This window comes from Drosophila elegans, unplaced genomic scaffold (genome assembly GCF_018152505.1).
Source record: "Drosophila elegans isolate 14027-0461.03 unplaced genomic scaffold, ASM1815250v1 contig_208, whole genome shotgun sequence".
NCBI classification, from domain to species: domain Eukaryota; kingdom Metazoa; phylum Arthropoda; class Insecta; order Diptera; family Drosophilidae; genus Drosophila; species Drosophila elegans.
Genome location: NW_024545578.1, coordinates 15,332,006 through 15,345,444, shown reverse-complemented (window position 1 = coordinate 15,345,444; position 13,439 = coordinate 15,332,006). Strand labels below are relative to the sequence as shown.

At 44.8% G+C, this 13,439-nt stretch overlaps 4 protein-coding genes across 11 annotated transcripts in view; 2 read left to right on the top strand and 2 right to left on the bottom strand.

Moving 5' to 3' along the window:
• Positions 1 to 2: 2 nt before the first annotated feature.
• On the bottom strand, positions 3 to 1,782 carry LOC108150249 (odorant receptor 67b). Its single transcript, XM_017278312.1, has 10 exons — positions 1,646 to 1,782; positions 1,488 to 1,587; positions 1,294 to 1,432; positions 1,049 to 1,240; positions 881 to 985; positions 659 to 827; positions 498 to 603; positions 337 to 438; positions 126 to 281; positions 3 to 59 (listed from the first exon to the last, which is right to left on the bottom strand). Exons 1-10 carry the CDS (start codon positions 1,780 to 1,782, stop codon positions 3 to 5), a joined length of 1,263 nt encoding a protein of 420 aa, XP_017133801.1.
• Positions 1,783 to 2,456: 674 nt separating this feature from the next.
• On the top strand, positions 2,457 to 4,725 carry LOC108150190 (peptidyl-prolyl cis-trans isomerase D). The gene is made up of 4 exons (XM_017278193.1): positions 2,457 to 2,657; positions 2,734 to 2,978; positions 3,683 to 4,003; positions 4,071 to 4,725. The coding sequence occupies exons 1-4, from the start codon at positions 2,576 to 2,578 to the stop codon at positions 4,572 to 4,574; spliced, it is 1,152 nt and encodes a 383-aa protein (XP_017133682.1). The 5' UTR covers positions 2,457 to 2,575; the 3' UTR covers positions 4,575 to 4,725.
• A 25-nt stretch (positions 4,726 to 4,750) lies between these two features.
• Positions 4,751 to 13,439, bottom strand: part of LOC108150187 (protein furry) — a 52,579-nt gene continuing 43,890 nt past the window's right edge. For 3 of the 8 annotated variants that reach the window (XM_017278184.2, XM_017278189.2, XM_017278186.2), the window contains 8 exons: positions 10,264 to 11,842; positions 9,019 to 9,525; positions 7,770 to 8,420; positions 7,479 to 7,508; positions 5,892 to 6,848; positions 5,583 to 5,828; positions 5,150 to 5,516; positions 4,751 to 5,083 (listed from right to left, as the gene is read on the bottom strand). In XM_017278184.2, the coding sequence (XP_017133673.1) occupies positions 4,899 to 5,083; positions 5,150 to 5,516; positions 5,583 to 5,828; positions 5,892 to 6,848; positions 7,479 to 7,508; positions 7,770 to 8,420; positions 9,019 to 9,525; positions 10,264 to 11,842 (4,522 nt within the window). In that variant the 3' untranslated portion in view covers positions 4,751 to 4,898. The remainder of the gene's footprint in view (positions 5,084 to 5,149; positions 5,517 to 5,582; positions 5,829 to 5,891; positions 6,849 to 7,478; positions 7,509 to 7,769; positions 8,421 to 9,018; positions 9,526 to 10,263; positions 11,843 to 13,439) is intronic. The other 5 variants (XM_017278188.2, XM_017278190.2, XM_017278191.2 and 2 more) reach the window with 3 other exon arrangements.
• LOC108150088 (serine protease 1-like) lies at positions 12,468 to 13,391 on the top strand. The gene has a single exon (XM_017278052.2). The coding sequence runs from the start codon at positions 12,485 to 12,487 to the stop codon at positions 13,253 to 13,255; it is 771 nt and encodes a 256-aa protein (XP_017133541.2). The 5' UTR covers positions 12,468 to 12,484; the 3' UTR covers positions 13,256 to 13,391.

The window sequence follows — 13,439 nt, the reverse complement described above, 5'->3', positions numbered from 1 at the left end:
ATCTATTTGTTGTTCATGTTTCGCAGTAGCAGAAAGAAATTTGCGCTCAACCGAAAGACCTAAAAATGAATTGAAGAATATTTTGAGGACAAAATTTTATATTTTTCTCATTTCAAATGAATCACCTGCACCAGAAATTTGTGAGAGAGACTTGTAAATCCGCCCACGCTTAGCACAAAAGTTCGTCGTGAGAAAAGTAGCATCATTTTGATCATGAATCTAAATTCCTTTGACTCATTATACCATTTGCAGTTGTACCAATCAAGGAAAAGTAGCTCACTCTAAAATAAGATATTTTCTTACAAGGAAAACATGATAAGCATCCTAAGCACTTACCTGCGTCTCCACTTTTTGTGCGCTCACGTTGTACAATGTGATCTCCAGAGCTATGGTCACAAAGTATACCATAATCATGCCCATCCACACCCAGCCAACTTCCTAAGAAAATAACTAGGACTTAGCAAGTCGGAATTTTATAATTATTTAAATATGCCTACCAACACCGTGCTGATTTTGTACAGCAACATGCAGATCAAAATACTGCTTACAGAGCACTGAACAAGGATGATGTATTTGAACAGGTTTTCGATTTGAAAATGATGGCTAAGACAATAGCGGCTAATAATAGTTTATAACTTTATTAAAAATAACCATTTACCTGGATATGCGAGCAAAGAGTCTCACGCAACATTGCAGATATTTATCTCTTTGGTCCTTGGGAACCAGCACATCCGAGGTTGAATTCTGAACCAGGAACCGTAAAACTTCTATAAGTCCAGACTCATATCTAGTGAGCACCACAAAAAGGCTGTTGAAACCAAATACAGCTGTAAAAATATATAATTAAATTAGTTTCAGGACAATGAGTAGCAGGACATACCAAAAAAGCACCAAAGAGGACCAGATTGCAGTAGAAAAAAGCGTATAACATAGGAGGGAAACTCATAATTTCCCAACTGCGCATAAGGAACGATGGCTGGGTAGGCTAAAATAAGGATTTACTTGACTAAAAAGGAAAATCAAGAAATACACAGTCAGAAATACTTACTCAGGGTCATTTCACAGGTATCCTTAACGAAATAGCAATCGTAGATGTATTGAAAGTAGGGTCGCATTGTGTAGTACAGCACTGGCATGCAAACGATCTTGAAGAAGAACATGACCTGTCGATCAATGATCTGCCAATTGTTGAGCAATATGGAGCTTAGTGATTCCAGTAGCTCCTTCTTTTCTGGTAAATCTGCAATAATTTGGTGAAAAGACTTAAATCAAAGAGTTTACTAAATGTCTTACCCAAATCAAACAGTCCCAAAGATTTAAGGACATGTCCTGCCTCCGTTGAAAACACCAACTGGGCGCAGGATTCAACTTTACTCTGAAAGTGAAACATTTTGACCACACCAACGCTTAATTGAAAGGTAAGTAAAACAGCCTGAAAATATATAAAAAGGTAAAATATATTCACTTAACTGATACCCCAAGCAAACCTCAACGTAGGTCTCAAAGGAGATCATATAGTGTTCCATTATAAAAGCCACGAGACTGTAGATGATACTCAAATTGACTATTAAGACCGCAATGCGTGTTCTAGATCAGGATGGGATAAATTCATAAATATATCGGAATATCGCAGAGTATTGCTTACAATCGGCAGTATTTGGAGCTGCGCTTCCTGGGGGCAATATTTACTCCCAGAGCAAAGGCACTGTACTCCACCCAAAAAAGCCCCAATTTAGGCAGCTTGTCGATGCGTTCGAGTTCCTGATCCAGTAGGTCCTGCATTCCTTATAGTTTATTCCAATACTGTTTAAAATCAACCATTATCCTATGCTTTTATGGCATTCGCAATGGCTTTCGGGTCTCAACTAGGGGCCCCAAATTATATGGTTCCTTTACAATCATTTGCTATATGTTCTGGTTATTGTGCAACTCGATAGTAGACACAAATAATTATCAAAATTGGTTGGGCGTGTCTCAAAAGCATTAAAAATTTAGAACTCATCGAAGGTATATTGCTACAAGAACCATAAGGAGCCTAATAATGAAATTAAAGTCAGACTTTGTAGGGTTGAGTGCTACTTTGACCATTACATATAACTAAATATTGTAATTAATAATTATTTGATGTGAATTCTAAAAGTTTAAAAATCAATACTTCAGCTTTTTATTATTAAAATGTATTCAAACAACAATTTTAAGCTGTGGATGTCAATCGATTGAATATTTCTTGTCAAATATGACCTTAGATCATTTCATTGTAACCGAAAAACTAAAAACTCTATTTTACTAAAAAAAAAAAGTGGATTTTTGAATCATTTGAGCGTTACCTTAGTTTTCTACATTTATGTATAAACAATGAAATTTACATTTACCTTACATTTAGCGGATGACACGATAGCGAAGACATGAACCTGTCATCTGTAGGTGTTTTGGTATTTCCAAACCACAGCCACACCGCAAAAATAAGGTAAACAATTTTACTTGCCCGAAATCGGGTGACAATTTGGACTGACCTGCTCTAGTTGGCGGGCAGGGATAAGTCACATAACTGAAAGCCCGCCCGGAAGGGGCTAAAATGGAGGAACGCAAGCTGCTCAAACCCGTGAAGGCGACGAATCCGCTAGTTTTTCTGGACATTTCCATTGGCAAGGAGGATGGTAGGGCAATTTGGACCACTGCTATTGAGGCCATTGTCATGCCAACCAGTTATATCTTCCATATAATCTCACACAGCGGGCCGCATGATAATTGAACTGCGCAAGGATGTTGTGCCGAAGACAGCGGAAAATTTCCGTGCCCTCTGCACGGGCGAGTGTGGAGTGGGCACGTTGGGCAAACCACTTCACTACAAGGGCACCCGGTTCCACAAAGTCAAGCGGGTCTTCGCCGTCCAAAGCGGGGATGTGGTCAAGAACGATGGATCCAGCGGCGAGAGCATCTACGGTCCAGTCTTCGAGGACGAGAACTTTGAACTAACAGTAGGTTCTAGGACTAGTGGTAAAGGATTTTTTAAAAAAGTCCTTTGATTCTGAAAGACCTGTGTATAAATACCCTGTACTTTGTGCATCATACTTCTAAACACCTTTATAAGAAATTTCTTGGCACCACCTGTTTTGGTCAGATTTCAATACCGATTATAAAGATAAATTAAGGTTTAAGATAATTTATAAAGGTATCTCTCGATACGATATACATATTTTAAACCCAGAAGTCCCGTAAACAATCCTTCCAAGTGATTTTACAATGATGGTATATTTTTTATAAGAATCTTCTTCATTATATTCTTGAACACCTGCTTAGGTCCCATTTGGAGATATCTAAATTCTTATAGATTTTCTAGTTTTTATAAAAGTTATCTTCTTCAATGTTCAAAGTACATGTTTTATTTTTAGATGTCCGGTGATTATATTCTGTGGAAATATCCCGGTTAATTTGTATACCCATAACAATCTTTTGCATCAGTTTTTATCACCGCATAGATTCCAGTACCGGTTATAGAGATATCTTTTGGCTTAAGATCATTTATAAAGATAACCCTGGCTACGGTCTAATTATTTTAAGGCCATCAGTCCGGTGTTAAACTATAAACGATGTAATAATTTGTTTTAATTCATTTAAATCTGTAGAAATTACACCGTATATTTTAATATAACCATGATATTAATAAATAAATCTCCCCCAGCACAACGACGAGGGCGTGGTCAGCATGGCCAATTACGGCAAGCCGAACTCCACCAACTCACAGTTTTTTATCTCGGCCGTGGGCTGCGAGAATCTAAATGGAATAAACGTTGTCGTAGGTCGTGTTCTACGCGGCTTGGGCATAGTGGCCGAAATGGAACAAAACTGCAATGACGAGGGCGATCCCACGGCGGAGATAGTGATACGGGACTGCGGGGAGCTGGCCCCTGGCGAGGATTGGGGCATGGAGTGCAATGACGAGACGGCTGACAAGCTGCCAGCATATCCGCAAGACTGGACGCGCAAGTTCGACAAGTTTACGGTGAGTCAAAATAACCACTTGCAGTTTGAAATCATTGGTGACCCAATATTTGCTACCCCTTCTACAGGCTGATGCGGCGGTGGAGCTGCTTACGGGCATTCGTCAGTCGGGCAATCACTTTTATCAGCTAGGCCGCTATTATGCGGCCCGAGCAAAGTATCGCAAGGCCAATCGCTACTATCATTACCTGAGCAAACAGTTCGGCTGGCAGCAGTTGAACCCCTTTAAAAAGCACCTCGTCGATACGGATCTGCTCAAGATCGATGGCTTCTCGGTGGTGAACAACATAAACTTAGCCGCCGTGGACCTAAAATTGGGAAACTATGCGAGTGCCAGAAGCGATTGCACCGAGGCCATTCGTCTGGATCCCAGGTGCAGCAAGGCATTCTATCGACGCGGTCAGGCTCAGCGCGGTTTGCGCAACTACGAGGAGGCCATAAACGATCTGAAGAGGGCCCACAGTCTCCTGCCGGAGAACAAACAGATCCTAAACGAACTGAACAGCACCAAGCAGCTCCTGGCCCAGTACAACAGACAGCAACGAAATGCACTTAAAAATCTTTTTGCCTAACTGGCAGCAAGTCACCATTTTACTGGATCGTTTTGAATCGTTTTAAGTTTAACGCGGACCTGAATGGCTTCTTTAAATGTAAATACTATTAATAAATGTTGTTGTTTTACCGGCAGTCAGTGGTTTACCACAAGAATGGTAATATAAAGTATGTTTAAATTGAAGGCTTTTTGTGCTGTAATTGATAAATATATTTGGATCGTACCTAACTCAATAATAATGATCCCTTAGGTACACCGCAGTGTCTAGTATGCAGCTTAGATACTAGTAGATTAATTATAAAAGGTAGCTTACATCTGCGATAAACTTAGTCTACAGATTACTTTAAAGATTTGTCACAATGTCCTGTTCGCTGCGATGCAAATTGCCCGATGTGCTGCCCGCCGTGTAGCTCTTCATGCTGATCTCCATGTTAGTCAGGGCGCTGGATACGTGATACAAGTTCTCCGAGAGAATGGCATAGATCTCGAACAGCTCCGAGTCGGATTTGGACACAATGAAGGATTCTGCTGAAGAAGTAGAAGTGTTTTCTTTGGTTAACTACATTTTTGGAAGAATATCCATAATAAACCAACCTGTTCGATCCTTCATAATACCATGCGCATAAGCATTTAGTATGACGGACATCTCATCGCACTTCTGCCGATTGTCCAGGCCGCTGTAGCCAAATATGGTCAGGCTTTGGTCACCGCTGGCGTTAAGCGTCGAAATTCGTCGATACTGGCGCACATGGGCTACGGCGCTGGGCCATCGCTCCAGTTCGATGTGCTCGGTGAGGGCGGCCTCGAACTCCTCGTGGGTCATGGGCAGGCCAGGAGAAGGCGTGGGCGTGTGCTCGCCCTCCGTTGAGGTGGAGGACTCCAAGCAGTCCAGTTCGGCCTCGCTGGTGTAGCGCTCCAGTGCATCGCGAACCAGGGCATAGAGATCGGATATGTCATGCATCTTTAAAGTGTCCCCGACCCCCAGAATTAGTAATTAAAATGATTTCAAATTATATCGTCAACTCACGTCTTCGTTGATACGGAAATGATTCACCACATTCGAGGATATCTTGTGATTGGATTCGATAAGCAGCAGCAGTTGGAACATCAGCTTGTAGAGAGAGCGTCCCAAGTCGAGCACCACCTCAGTGGAGGCTGGGTCAAAGGGCATGTAGGCTATACTGGAAGAAGTGGGCAACTCCAGGCCGGAAGCAGCCACATCCGCCTCGTTGAAGAGCGACAGTTTGCAACTGGTCTTCACTGCATCCAGGCACTGAAATTACAACAAAAAATGTATTAAGAAAATGCATTATAACTAGTTGATAATTAACTATACCTCCAAGACCTGATCCTTGCGATCGAAAAAGGTCTCCAGATGCTCCTGCACCTCCAGAACATTGAAGCGTAGCGTCTCAAAGAGCTTGGGAGTGGTGGCCTGCAGCTCGCTGCACCAAACCTGCGGAGGATCTGCCCGAGAACCCAGCAGATCCGTGAAGAGGGAGATCCTATTGCCCAGCTGTGAGCCAATGCCGGTAAAGAACTTCTTCGCCTCCTTGGAAATGCTGATGGTCTTGAAGGTGAGCTCCTTGATCAGCCGGTACAACTGCTGCAGTAGTTCCGAGGTGTGTGCCGAGGGCTGGTTGACCAACATGGCCTGCAGCTGACGGCGCCAGTTCTCCTCCGCCTCGTCGCGAATGGCGGCAAAGCGAATGATGCCGGGTAAATGGGGCGAGGCATTGCAGGGTGTGAGATCACCCAAGTCGCCAGCACTGGAGCCACTGGTATCGCTTCGCGACACCGAGTTGCGACGCCTTCGCTCACGCAGACTCAACGATGTGGGAGGCACAGCACTGTAGCCCGACTTCAAGAACGACTGGCGGTGATCCTCATCCAAAGGCGACTCGGATTCAGCCTCCTCATCTGACGAATCGTCCGCAATCTGTCGCTTTCTCTTGCTCAAAATGGGAGTCTTGTCGCTGAAGCTGTCCTCCAGGGCGGATGAGTGACCTCCCTTGGTGGAGCCACCGATGCCACTGCCGCAATTCAAGCGGTCCTCATCGCCCTCGAAGAGCTGATGACGACGAACGCCCCAATTGAAGTTGTCCGTGGACTCGCCGGCAATACTGTCCTCGTACTCCAGGAAATCAAAGTCCTTGAAGACGGTGAAATCGGGCTGGCCATCGTCGCGTCTCGAGCCGCTGCTCAGGTCTCCCTGAGGACCCGAGGTCTCTTCCGTGGAAGATGCGGCCGAGGATTGGCGCTCCATCAGATCCGAAGATTGACTGAAGATCACCTACAGGTACAGGTTTGGGCGATTAGTAACATTCTCAAATTAAAAGTAAAAACATTCAGATGATTAATATAGAAGAGTAGTAGAGATAAAGCTTACGCTTTGTCTGGTCGCAATCGATCCGTTTAGTAGTGACGTGCTCAACGACTAAATTGTGTTCAGATAAAGAGTATAAACGAAAAGTACAGTTTGAAACAAAACATGCAACATGCCAACGGAACAACGGAATAGGAAAGCAAATGGCGGTATTTCTGTGTGACTGGAATGTGTGGAGTGAAACACAGGCCAACGAAAAGCAATGTTCAATGATCAATTTACATTTTTTATATCGAAATGAACTTGATATTAACTTATCATACAACTTACTAATTACTAACTATATAGAAATGAATAAAATTTATATATCAGTAAATATTAAGTTCAAAATGATATATATAATATAATATTCATATCAAAAAGAACTTGACCTTAACAAATCACTTTTTTGAATTTTTATAACAAAACATTATACATATATAATAATTGTGAACGTGGAAATATCAAATTCATTTTTCTTTGTAAAGCTACTACATGCTAGAACCTAAATCACACAAAAGCAAAACTAAACGCGGCACATAGAAACGTGTCCTTTACCTTTGAGCAAATTGAGTTTATGAAATCATCCTAGACATGTTTCGATTTTGGTATCGGATTGATTGGTTAATGATGATAATGCGTGTTAGTTTTTGGTTTGATATTGGTATTGGATTTGGTATTGGTATTGATTTTGGTATTTTTGGTATTGTTTACATGAAAGAAAAAGAGTTAGAGGTAAATAATTGCAGAAATGCATGAGAAGAGGGGAGCTCTAGGGGAGCCTAAGGCATGCACCTGGCTATGTACAAGCGGCCGCCCGGTTGGGGGATCTTGGACCCTGCGACTTACCGATGGCGACTTGGGCAGTCCGACCCGCTGCCCGCAGGTGGTCAGCAGATTGACCAGGCACTCACGCACTCGACACTGCGACATCCAGGGCCGCTTCCATCCGCTCAGTGGCACGGTGTCCGCCGGCGAGAGGCTGGCACTGCGCCGCGGTGAATTGGGTGTGCCCACCACGCTGCTCCCTGCCCCAATGGCATGCTGTTGCTGCTGATGCTGGGCAGCTGCTGCGGCCGCCATGGCCGCCACATTGGTGTGGGCCCGCTGCTGCTGCTGCTGCTGCTGGTGCAACTGCAGCTGGGCATTGGTCTGCTGCTGGACAGCACCAATGGGCGCCACCGTCACTGTGGTGGCATTCGTGAGCGTGGAGTTTAGCGAGGAGCTGCCCGTGGTGGAGACGGCACCGGTGGCCACCGGCTCCTCCGTCTTTAACAGGATACGACGACCGATCAGCGGCGTTTGCGACACGTCGAACGTGAACTCCATGGTGCGACCGGCCAGTTCCTTTTTACAGAACATATCCGAGTCCGGATATGCGCCATAGAAAGAGAACGATAAGCCGGCGCTGCTGCCGTCACTGGGTGGCACCACCTGCAGGGACGAGCTCCGGGTCACGATCAGCTTCAGGATCTTCAGCGAGTCCTTCCAGTTCACCGTCTACAAAGAGCGAAAATAAATGAATTAAATAAATATAAAAATAAACTTAAGGGGTTACCCCCAGTTGCAGCGCATAAATAGGCTTTTATTTCGAAGAAAACTACAAAACTGAGTTAAATTATCAATATCTATAAATAAATATTAAAAAAAAGGTTTCTATATTAACAACAAATAAATAATAATATTTTAAAAAATATGCTTTCTCTGATTATATTTTGCGTCAAACTGAACTACTGCCTCTCCAATTATTCTTTATTAATTTTTCAATTAAATACATATACAAAAGGAAATTGATTGTAACATATTTTTTCCAACTATTTATTTTATGGCTTATACCAACAATAAATTAAAATTGCCACACGGACGATTATTCAGATTAGATTTTAAGCAATAAAAACAGAATGACTAAGGTAATAAAATAATTTTAATAAACAACGAAATTATCGTTATCGTGTGTTTGGAAGAAATATGACATAATAATCGTAAAAGACTTTAAATATCAATCATCTAAATATGTGGGTTTATTTGTCTAGACGAACGTTTTTTTTCGATTTTTCAAAGGGGAAATTCTTCTTTTAAACTTATAATTTCAACTTACATCCAAGTACTTCCCAATGGCCCTCAACAGATCCGCATTGATGGTCTGAGCCTGCGGTGCCGACAAGTCCACGTAGTGCAGCATGCAGTGGATCACATTCAACACTGGCACCTGAACCTGCTGCGGTCCCTTCTCCAAAACCTCGATAAGGAACGCCACCATGTGAAGGCCCATGTGCGCATAGGTGTCGTGGAGATATTTGACCACACACTTGGTCCACTGGAAGGACTCCTTGCAGAAGGTCTTCCGGCTGTAGAGGGTCATCACGGTGCCCAGGTTCTCCAGCTTCGCGCCCAGCTCCGTGGACACTTGGGCAATGTTCTCCGCACTGCGGATGCAAATCTCGTTGGCATCCTCATAGTGCAACAGCATGTAGGGCAGCAGGGCGATCACATTCATGGGAAAGGCGCAGCTCTGGGTGGGATCACAGACGGGCAGGGTCAGCAAAGGCGCAAACTGGGAGAGAAGGGTTATAGTTGGTTCATAGGTGGCACTATGAGTGCAGCCCTAAAAAGAAAAGGAAAAAACATTAATAATAACCAATTTTGAGGACAGAAATTAATGTTTCTCAGACGAGCTAGAATGATTGTTTCAGAAGCACCAAAAATCAATGAAATTATGTTTTAAACTCCTTTGGAAGCCTATGTAATTATACATATTATAAATAAAATAGCATTGCCCAACTAACTTGACTTGTGAACTCTACTTACATAATTTTTTTTATCACTCTCACTCTATAACTCTTTTGTTTCAAGCAAGTTATAATTTTTAAGCACTTATTAGTTTGCCATTTAAAAGCGAAACTTTGGCTCTAAAACTATATATATATTCGAATAATGACTTGTTTGTTAATGCAAGTGCATTCATGCACTCAATTGTGGTACCAGAGATTTATCTAAGCATATCTTTTAAAAACTCCTGATATCGCGGTTCGAAATAATTAACATTTAACGTTTTGAGAGGGTACTCCATTTCATTCTGTCGCATAATATTAAAACGCTTAGATGCCATGAATTTGCATCAAATATGTCATCGAATTTTAAGTAAAACTAATCATATTGATTTTTAAGTAGACCTGAGGTGCTTGATAATGTAGTCAGGCTTTCAAAAGTTTAAAAATAGAAAGACGAACGTATGCATTTAAATAATTTGCATTCGTGTAGAGGCCCCTGTTTGCAATCTTTCAAGCCATCATCCATCATTGTGGGTTTAAGCAAGGTAAGTATTTAAATTACAGTCTCTTACCTTCAGTAGCAATGCATGCACACCCGGATAGGCGGTCCACTTGAGCTGCTGCTGCAACTTCTCCACCTTGTCGCGGGCATCGGGACGATCCAGGGGCAGGCGGTGCAGAACCCTGGTCAGCAGTCGCAGCGCCAGCATGAACTCGTGCTCGTAGTCAGACTCCAGCAGGGAGACGGAGAGCCAGAAGAGCTGTGCCAGTATGGTCATCTTGTCGTCCTGCGTGGCCGTGTCGCCCAGCATCTTGAGGCTCTGGGCGCTGCGGGATCGAGACAGAGCCGAGCCAGCTCCCACACCACCACCGCCCACGCCAAATTTGCAGACCACGCTGCGCTCCAAATCGATGCCCGACGATCGGTTTCTCAGCTCCACCTGCTTGTCACAGGGCGAGTTGTTGGCCTTCCGACCACAATAGGACACCGAGTAACTGGTGCTCCGGCCGTGACTGGGTATCGAGTAGTTCGAGGACTGTGGCGTGGTGCCGGATGGTGACTTCTTGCCGGGAAGGATGGAATTGGGCCCGCCGTCCTTGTTGTTCAGATTGGGCGTGCTCTTGAATATGTCCTTCATCACGTCCAGGGGTCGGAAGTCCGAGTCCAAGCTATCCACAGCCGCCTCCAGGGTGAGCAGCAGTTCCGTGACATAGCCCTGCATGTCCTCGCCCTGCTCCGCCACCGTTTCCACCAGTCTAGAGAGTATATCCGACAGCATCCGCGAGTTGATGGGCACATTTAAGGCCCGGAAGATCTGCAGACAGCGTCCTGCGTAATGACGCGATGAGCAGGACAGGCCCAACTGGAGGGCAGTCTGGGCCCAGCGCTCAGCGATGCGAGCCTGCGGATAACTATCCGCAAACACCTTGACCATGTGCTTGAGGAAACAACTCAACTGCTCGGCCGACTTGACGGCCCACACCTTGGCCGTGATGTCCTCGTAGTTCCACAGCGGCTGACACGTGTCCTGGGCGAGGAACTTTAGCAGGCTCTTGATCACATGGGCAATGGGCATACTGGGACCCGGCTGCGGTGGAGCATGCTCATCGGGATGGATCAGCGGCACCTCCGAGTTCTCCGAGTTGTTCGGGTTTATTTGCAGGGCAGCCGGAAGAGTGGCGTTCAGCCCAGGTGGCGTGGTACTCGTGTTGCCCACCGGCAGCTGATTCTGCTGCGTTTGTGACAAACTCTGCTGGTGCGCCGCTATGATCGTGGAGCTGGAGAGATTGTGCTGCAGCGCATAGGCCGCCGCCTGGGGACTCACGTGCAGCAGATAGCTATCGAACTGCTGGTGCAGCTCCGTGAAGTTGTTGTCAATCACCGGCAGGGCAGGCACCGTCAGACCCAGATCGAGTTTACTGGTCTCGCTGTTTAGCAGGATGCGGGCCACCGTCAGGTGGTCGTTGTGCTCCGCCAGCACAATCAGCAGGTTGACGCACAGCTGCTTGCAGTGCTCGCGCACAATGATGCGCGTGTGGTCCAGGCCCAGGAACAGGATGTGCAGCATCAGCGGCAGGTGCAGGGTCCAGTCCATGCCCGGAATCCCGTCCACCACAATGTCCGTGAGCAGCATCACGGCCACGTTGCATCTGCAAAAGCAAGCAAAATTGCATTCTAAATTTAAAAAAAAACATTCTACAAAATGCATTTTAATTTTTGAAAATATACTTTTCGCGCGGCAAGTTTAAAAACGTATAACTATAGCGCTAGTCACAACAGGTGATTCATAAAATATTAATATAAATTCTGTTAACTGGTACCTCATTTCATTACATAACTACAAGTTTATACTGTGGATTAAGTTACTTAATACATTATTAATTAATAAAAAAGAATCAGAAACACTAATGGAAAATTAAATTTTAGTTCAAAGTGCATTGAGTAAAACAAAAAAAATGGAACCTAGATTTTTGGAATTTGCTGTACCTTTCCTAGGTATTTACTTTCGCAAATACTATGTACCTTACCTAAGTGGGGATATACTAGTACCTGAGACAACACTGCATACAAAGGGGCGAGTGCCCTGATGACCAACCACAGTAACCTCTTTCTTAATTGATTGCCCGACAGACTTCCCGGAATATCTATGATCAGTTATAAACCAAGGGGTTAAAGCCCTGATAAGAACCTTCTGCATTGGTAAACTGATCACCCCAGGCTATCATCCATCCACTTCTTCTATAAAAAGTGCAAGCCAAAGCGATATACAGGTATATTCAATTTCAGTAACCATGAAGCTTGTGCTGTTTATAATGTTTGTGGCCACAGCCTGTGCTCGCACGAGTTCCAATCGCACGGCGCCGATAACTGATGGTCCCCAAGAGAGGATTGTGAACGGATATAATGCGTACGAGGGAAAAGCACCCTACGCCGTGGGTCTGCGGATGAACAATGGAGCCGTGGGCGCAGGCTCCGTCATTGGCAACACCTGGGTCCTGACCGCCGCCCACTGCCTAACCACCGAGTCTTTGACTATCCACTACGGCTCGAATCGGGCCTGGAACGGTCAAATTCAGCATACTGTGAGTAAGGAGAACTTCTTTCGGCACCCCGGATTTGGAAATAGCGCTGGCCATGACATCGGACTGATCCGCACTCCCCACGTGGACTTCACCAACCTGATCAACAAGGTCGCGTTGCCAACGTTTAGCCAGCAGGGCGAGCGCTTCGAGAACTGGTGGACTGTGGCCTGTGGCTGGGGAGGATTGGGCGATGGCAACCTGGCAAACTGGCTGCAGTGCATGGACGTGCAGATCATTAGTAACAACGAATGCGCCAGGTTCTACGGATCTGTGGCCTCCACCGACATGTGCACCCGCGCCACCGATGGAAAATCCACGTGCGGCGGCGACTCCGGCGGAGCACTGGTCACACACGACAATCCCATCCAGGTGGGTGTGATTGCCTTCGGCTCCGTCGGTTGCAAGAGCGCCCCTTCAGGCTACACCCGTGTCTCCGACCACTTGGACTGGATCCGGGAGAAGTCAGGAATCGCCTACTAATACTCTTGGACAATATAAACCATGGCCAAATTGTAATCGAATCTATTTTTCAAATATTTGTGCCGATAAATCTATTAAAACTATATTATTATTTTAAAAATATATTAAACTATACTCGCAATAAGCAAATTAATATTATATTTTGTATTAAAACTAAGCGGTCTTGCACATTTATGAACGATAA